Below are 7919 nucleotides of genomic sequence, written 5' to 3' on the forward strand. Positions count from 1 at the left end.
TTGCTGGTGGTTTCGAACTGCTGACCTTGTGGTCAGCAGCTTAACTTGTAACCACTACGCCAGCAGGGGTTCCTGTCCGCCCTAAAGGGGGTGTGGATTCTGGCTCCACTGCTGATCCGCTAACCCATGGACTAGTTACTCAGCATCTCTGTGCTTTGCTCTCCTCTCCAGAAGGAAGAGCAAAACAAGTGAGAGTTCAGCGAGCTGTGGATGCTCCCTACGATGGCTGCCCGGCAGGGTTTTTTGGAAGAGTTACACAGTTCGCCATCATCCATAACATTCCGTGACTGGAGGAAATGGTGTCTTCATCAGGCGGGCCTTAAACAGAATAGGAAAGGTATCCTCATGATTTCTTCTGTCTCTTGAGTCTGGGAGAGTCCCCATCTTGGACTTCTGGTTTACCTGTCTGCCTCCTTCCTCGTGGGTGACTGCTGTTCGATCCTGTACCACTAGAGGGCACTGCCGACTCTCTTTTCCTGTACTGCCGGCTGGGAAAGCAGTCATGCTGCCTCCTCCACTGGCTTTGGGGCCTCAGAGCTCCCAAACCCACTTAGGAATCCTGGACAACAGCTCTTTTGGGTCCCAGGGACTCGTGTTCTGCATATGAAGGCCATCAAATGAGGAGGGCAAGGAGGCAGTGACAGGGCAGAGGGAAGCTGTGGCCCTGCCCCACACAGGCTCAGGCCTGCCCTGAGGGCGGGGCATAGAAGGCTGGGGGGTCTTACAAACTGCAGTGACCGCTCCAGCTTTTGTCAAAACCTCCCTCTGGGGCCCCTCCGCCTCTTCATTTTCCTTCTGTGGCCTCCTTGGCTTGTTTTCCTTCTTAAAGACACTGTTGTAAAGTTTCTTCTTAGGAGCTGGGGAAGTATTACTACCCTGTAGGGTAAACGAGGACCCCCACGTGTGTCGTCCATGGCGTCCCCCCAGACTACCCCTCCTATTCAAGGCACAGCTGGCCACCAAGAGCACCTTCTCCCCAGGGCCTTTTCTAGGTAGCAATCCGGGCAGCTCCCAGGGAGGCACGTGCAGGCAGCTGCTCTGGGTCGGTCTGTCGGACTCCCTCTGTCCTTCTCTCCTTCAGACACCAGAAAGCCCTGGCTGGCTTGGAGGGCAGTGCAGACCAAACCCAACCCTGCCCCTGTCGGCCACCTCAGGGTGGCAAGCAGTACTGTACCCCCACAATTAACCTTCCAAGTAATAAAGCCCAAGTCTCCCAGTCTCCCAATATCAATTGGACATCGAATAAGGAAGACCTTAGAGAACAGATGCATTTGAGTTGTGGGGCTGGAGAAGAACAATTGAAAGCTCCGTGGACTGCTAAAAGGATGAACGGATCTGTGGTGGAAGACGTAAGGCCAGAGTGCCCCTTAGAGGCAAGGATGGCAAGACTTCGTCTTAAAAACTCTGGACATGTTGTCAGCAGAGGCCAGTCCCTGGAGAAGGATGTCATGCTTGGTCAAGGGTCAGGGCAGTGGAAGAGAGCAAGGCCCCCGCTGAGATGGACCGACACAGTGGCTGCAGCAAAGGGCTCTGGCCTGGGAGCCACGGTGAGGCTGGTGCAGGCCCAGGCGGTGCACAGGGTCGCCGTGGGTGGCAGCGACAAGTCCTCCAAAGTGACTCTTGGACTGTTTTGCGGGCTCTCCACACCTAGTGATTGGCAGCATCTGTCCCCACAGCCGAGAGGGCTCTGGAAGGCTTTCACTCTCGAAATCAAAGAAAGCAATGCCGGCCCCTCGCTCCGTCCCGGGGACACGGCGTGCCAGTGTGGTGGTAGGCTCCGTGTGTTACTGGTATTATCTGGTAGGTTATTCATTTGGGCCCAAGAATGCTCACAAGTTTCCTTCCCCCACCCCCCAGATAAATGAACAGTGACTGCTTTTCCTTTTATTCCATTTTGGCTTCGGAAGGTTTCATAGGAACACTCTACTTTGAGATAACAGGGGAAACCTGTAAAAAATTAAAAAAAAAACAACAAAAACCCCAAAGAAACCAAAAATCCCCTCTGGCTGACAGATTTCCCTGTGATCTGTCGCCCGAATTAATTCAAGCAATGATACAAATGATTCCTTCTGAGGCCATGAACCAGTTGGGCACACTTTTTTTGGCCATGGCAGTGGAGAGGAGGTTGGGGGTGGGGCAGAAAAGACACTCGATTACCCGTCCTGATGCCAGAACTCTTAAGTAGTGGATCTCAGGCTGTCCCCAACACACCACACCCCAGGACTCAATATTTAATGTTTCTTTAAATAAGGGGCTGTGGCGGGGCGGGGGTTAGGTGCTAGGCTGCTGATCCTAAGGCCCGAGGAGGTTCAAACCCATTTTGCTCCAAGGGAGAAAGACATGACTTCCCGCTTCTGTAAATTCCAGACTTGGAACCCCGCCAGGGCTGCTCAGCTGTGTCCGAGAGGGCCGCCAGATGAGCTGGAATGGATGTGACCGCAAGGCCTTGTCTTGAAATTGCCCCAGGCCCACCTCTGCCTATCTGTGAAATCACAGGTCCGATACACTACGGCACCTTGATTTCCGGTCCACATTAACAAAAACACATGGAAATGTTCTCCCAAGATCATCTCCGTCTGCCACACTTTGGTTAATGGTGTCGTCGCCTTCATTCCCTGGCAACGCGACGCCTTGGGGAGAAAGCTCTCTTTAAACAAAGGAGGAAACAGGCTCAGAGGAGTTTAGCAACCCTCCCAGGGTCACACCGCTCTTCGGTGGGGAAGCGGGGTTTTAAGTAAGTGCTCAGGGGCCTCAGGGTATCTCTGCTCTGCGTCGGGGTCTGGGTTGGAGCCCCTCCACCCCCAGGAAACTCATCACTTACCCGGGCCAGGCTGACTCCAGCAGGGACCTTGTACGGCACGTACTTCCGGTAGATGTGGCCCACCCTGGAGCAGGGGATGTCCTCCATTCGGCCGCCGCACATCCACACCTGCCGGAGAGAGGCGGGGGGAGATGAACTCGATGTCCCTCACAGGCCAGCACCCCTTCGAGCAGTGGTCCTCACCCTTCCTCATGCAGCAGGTCTTTCATATGGTTCCTCATCTGGTGGTGACCCCCCAACCATAACATTATTTCCGTTACTTCATCACCGTCATGTTGCTACTGTGATGAATCAGGCGACCCGTGAAAGGGTCGTTTGACCCCCAAAGGGATCGCAACCCGCAGGTTGAGAACCACTGCCCTGGTGTGTTCAGCCAAAGCATCAGGCTGGAGTGCCTGCTGCAGCCTCGGCTCACAGCACGCACCAGGGGAGGAAGGGGCGGTGACCGCGACCGCGGCCGCAGAGGACTTGCATGTTGAAGCCTCATCAGCAAATCGGCCACATAGGCGAGTCAGTCGAGGCCGCCTCATAGCGACCCTACAGGACAGGGTAGGACTGCCGCTGTGGGTTTGCAGGGCTGTCACCTCTACGGGAGCAAAAGGCCTTCTCTTTCTCTTGCAGTGCCGCTGCTCATTTTGAACTGCTGGCTGTGGTCAGCAGCCGATGTGCAATCACGACACCAGCAGGACTCCAGGAAAGAACATGATCACCAACCAGACGGAGAAAGGGAAGCCCAGAGAAGCTGAGAAACCTGCTCACATGCTGTATTAGTCTAGGTACTTTGGAGAAACAAATCCACAGCAACTCATGTATAAGAGAGAGTTTTATGCAAAGAAAATGTGCATCACGAAAACACCCCAACCCAATGCTGCCCAAGCCCACAAGTCCAACATTAACCCATACCCAACACTAGTCCACAAAGTCCTTCACCTCACAAAACAGAGGCAATAATGCCGACTGCAGGAGGAAAGCTGAGTCAGTGAACGTGTAAGCATCTCAGCACTGGCAGGGGTCTCCACACGGCTGCTCCAGCACCAGGGCTGCATCGGGGTAGATCCATGCAGCTTCTCCTTGGGGATGTCTTGTAGGAAGTCAATCTTGCAAGCTGAAGCAGGGAGCTGCTAAGGCAGCTTGCACCCGGTGCAACCATCACAAAACAAGAGACCCGAGAACTAGAAAGGCGAGGCTTCACCACCCATTTATCCCTCGGCCTTTCAACCAGCCCCACATGTGATTATCGGCCAGGCTGGCACAATTAACTAACTCACATGCGGAGCTTGTGTGTGTGTGGGTGACACAGAGTTTAAGACCACTGTTAGATGACACCAGCAGGTGCAAAGGTCCTGGGGTAGCGCTGAGCTTGGTATGTTCACTGCATAAAGAGAGCCGGAGGCCTGGCGTGGAGGTAGCAGAGGGAATGGAGGGGAGTGGGGCAGGAAGAGGGGTTGGGCCAGCTTGTGAGGGCTTCGAAGGGCAGAGGGAGGAATCAGCCATGGGAAGTCTTCAGGAAAGGAGGGAACATTGTCTATTCCATTGTTCTGGGAAGCAAATGGCCAGCCGGGGAGAGTCCCAGCAGTCTTTTGCATGAGGAGGTGCCTATGGTGATGGTGGGACATGGCTGGACTGGAGACATGCTGTTCACCTGATCAAAGCCCCTCGTTGTGGCCCCCCTCTCCCCACCCTGGTCCGGTGAAGAACCCTGTCCAGCATGAACTGCGCAGTGCACCCTGGGATGAGACCTCATGTCCTCATAAATTCTTCAGGGGCTCCAGGGGGCGGCTCTTCCACCTGGCCCGACATCCCTGCGACCTCTCGCTCACGGCTGTCCCTCTTCCTGAGAGGGGATGTGCATGGGGCTGCAATTAGTGAAATTGCTGTCTAGAGAAATGCAATTATATTCTGATCTGGGGGGAGAGAAAAAACACTCACAAAAACACGAGTGAGTCAATCGAGCAGAACATTGGTCTCAAGATAATGGGCTCCTGATGGTAGATTAATGTCAAGGCCAAGCCAAGAAGTTTATTTTCAAACCAAGAGATATTGATCAGGTGCCAGCATCCCATAACAATAACTCTTCCTTTATACAAAGTGACTGATGGGGAAGGGATGCTTTTGTCGAGTGGATCCTGCCTAGGTGGCTGCCCAGCTGGCCCCAGCCCCGAGCAGGTGGGGGCATCACGTCCTGCTCTATTTCTGAGCATCTCCTGGCTGGCTGGCTGGCTAGGCTGGCATCCAGCTCCTTCCACTTCCTGTTCAACTCGCACTGGCTAACAGGGCTGCGTCTCCATCTCTGCCTGGTGGGAACCTTCCTTTCTGCAGATGGGTGATCAATCCCCAAGTCCTTCTCTTTCCCGTGACCTTTGGTGTCCTGGGCCCTGACCATGGTGGCTGTCAGCCTGTGCATTCCCGAAGCACAGGGGTGACCTTGAGCTGTCTCATGCTCCCAGGCTGGAGCCAGAGGGAGCCCACCCTTTGGACAGTAGCAGGGGGTGACCTGATTGATAGGTTTGACTCCATTTCCAGCCAAGAATGTTTCAAACCAAAACCAAACTCACTGCCGAGTCAATGCCGACTCATACCAAGCCCCCGCCCCGGTGGCTTTTTCCAGACGAACTGTTTATGGGAGTAGAAAGCTCACTCTTTCTGAACTTGGTGAGTGCTTTCAAACAGCTAACTTTGTGGATGGCAGCCCAATGCATAACCACTCCACCATCAGGGAGTGTCTAATTGACATAAAATCATCTAAGTACCACAGGTCCCCCATCCTCTCTCACCTGGAGCCTGTGTCCCAGGTGGCCCCTGGTCTCTGAGGCCACGTTCTTTTCTGGGACAGGGGTCGGTTGACTGGAGCTGTGAGGTTGGGCCTGAGGGTGCAGCCAGCACAGAGGAGGGTGGTGCTGGGTGCGAGAGGGGACAGAGAGAAGGGAGAGAACACCTGGATCTAGCTGTGCTGCAGCCAGTTTAAGACAGCTTTCTGTCACTTCAAAGCTAAGCATCCTCACGGAGTTCCCTGTGCCTTACTGGACCTGGGTTCCATGTGGCAGGGATACATCTGTTACATTTGTCACTAGACGCCCTGTTCCTAGCACAGGTGCTCTGTATGCAGCTGCAAATACATGAGGGATAAATGAACCGAGGCTGAGACCAAGTCTCAGGAAGGGGGGATTTGATTAGAGGAGAAATGGATGGATCTCGTTTCATCATCAATTATTTAGTCTCCGGAGGAAAACCACTGTCTTTGTTATTCTGCCTCTAGCGATTTCAGCAAGACTGCTAAGTCATGGAAGGTGCTCTGGTGGTCTAATAGGCTACACCTTGGGCTGTTAACCACAAGGTTGGCGGTTCAAACCTATCAGGTGCTTTAGGGGAGAAAGCTGAGGCTTTCTCCTCCCATAAAGATTTTACTCTTGGAAACCCAGAGGGGCCAGTTCTCTGTCCTACAGGGGGTATGAGCTGGAATGGACTCGATGCCGTGAATTTGGTTTGTTTTGGGCTATAAGTCAGGACAGAAGCCCTGGTGGAGCAGTGTATTAGGCATTAGCCTGTTGTCAAGTTGGCGGTTCAAATTCACCAACTGCTCTGCAGGAGAAAGGTGCTGCTGTCTGCTCCCGGAGAGAGACACCGTCTCAGGAAGGCCAGGGGGCAGTTCTGCTGTGTCCCATAAGATCGTCCCGAGTCAGAACTGCCTCAATGGCGTGGGGATAAGCCAAGGGATGGGGTTACACGTTTTACTCCTTAGACACAAGGTCCCCTGCCCCATCTCTTTCAGTCCCATAAAGCTCTTGAACTTGCCTGGGTTTGTTTGGGGGGAGCAGGCAGACTAGACACAGTGTCACCAACGTGGTCACCACTTCGTCCCCTTCCTCCCGGTAGCTGACTCTCTCAGCTCTCAAGACTTGAGGGCCTACTGAAGATACGGGATTCCACGACGGGAAGGGGTGCTCCTACCAGCAACACACAGCCTGCTGCTGCCCAGGCTCAAGGACCAGCGAAAAGCCCGAGGCACAGAGTGACGTGGGGGCTCACCCCAGAGAGGGAAGCTGGGCAGATTCCAGGCCACTTACCTCACAGCCATTCAAGACCCACAACAACCACAGCACAGGGGACACAAACACACTGCCGGTTGATGCCCTGCAGTCCAACACACCCTCGTCATCACGTGGCCTTGTGCAAGGCACCGGGCCTGGGGGACCTCCGTCTCCTTACCTGTCAAGTGGGGACAAAAACCACTGCTACCTCCCAGAAGGCCGAGATGGTGACCCCTGCCTCAGCCGCCTGGGTCAGAGTCCTTTCAGCTTGTATGGGCATGAGAGGAGGTGGCTGATGTCAAGCTGGGCAGTCCCTGCCCACGTCGGTGGTACGGTGAGAGCCAGGCCTGGCGAACTGCTCTGTACCCCCCTGCAGCCGAGCAAACCCTGTGGAGAGGCTCTCTGTGCCACATGGGTCGCCGTGGTTGCAATTGACTTCGACGCCACAGGTTGAAATGATACAATGATTTGCTCTTTTGCCAATACCAGCATGGTTTTTTTTTCCCTTCCCAACTGCCTTGCTGGGAAAAACCTCCAAGTGGCCAGGAGGCTCGGAGGGCTGGGTGGGGTAGGCGAGCCTCGCAGGCCCTGCATGGGGCCGGGCTGCCCCAGGCCTTCCCTTCTCACTCCAGCAACCCCCTGCAAGGGGCCACTGTCCAAGACGAGGGGGCGCTGCAGGGAACCCACCATGTTGGAAAGGGGGCATTTCTGCGGCGGCACGCTCCTTGTGGGGTGAGCTGTCTGCTGTAGCGTGTGCGCGTACGTGTGTGTAAGTCACAAGGAGCTCCTCAGCATGTCCTGCTAGCTCGCTTCTCGCCGCCTCTCTTTTCTCCCTGCAGAAGAGCCTTCTTGCTAGACGCTCCACGCCAGGGGATGTGTACACATCTAACTGTGAAAGCCTGCTCCCCATTCATTTTCATTGCTGCTTTGATTTATTTTATTAGCAAACTTCTTTTGTGTGATGACAGGCTTCATTACAGTGTCTATAAAAGACAATTACTTGCTCGTATCTCCTAAACTGAGGAGGAGAAAAAACTGTGGTGATGTGCATCAGGAAAACACAATGGAGC

At 54.3% G+C, this 7919-nt stretch overlaps 1 protein-coding gene across 1 annotated transcript in view; it reads right to left on the reverse strand.

Annotated features, from left to right (window-relative positions):
* The window catches only part of GALNT10 (polypeptide N-acetylgalactosaminyltransferase 10), a 54625-nt gene that overhangs the window by 13387 nt on the left and 33319 nt on the right, over window positions 1-7919 (reverse strand). Inside the window, exon 5 of the mRNA XM_045284709.1 lies at window positions 2822-2929. Coding sequence (XP_045140644.1) covers window positions 2822-2929 — 108 coding nt within the window. The remainder of the gene's footprint in view (window positions 1-2821; window positions 2930-7919) is intronic.

This window comes from Echinops telfairi, unplaced genomic scaffold, assembly GCF_000313985.2.
Source record: "Echinops telfairi isolate 266 unplaced genomic scaffold, ASM31398v2 ScPeMD7_7469;HRSCAF=8507_0, whole genome shotgun sequence".
NCBI lineage: Eukaryota > Metazoa > Chordata > Mammalia > Afrosoricida > Tenrecidae > Echinops > Echinops telfairi.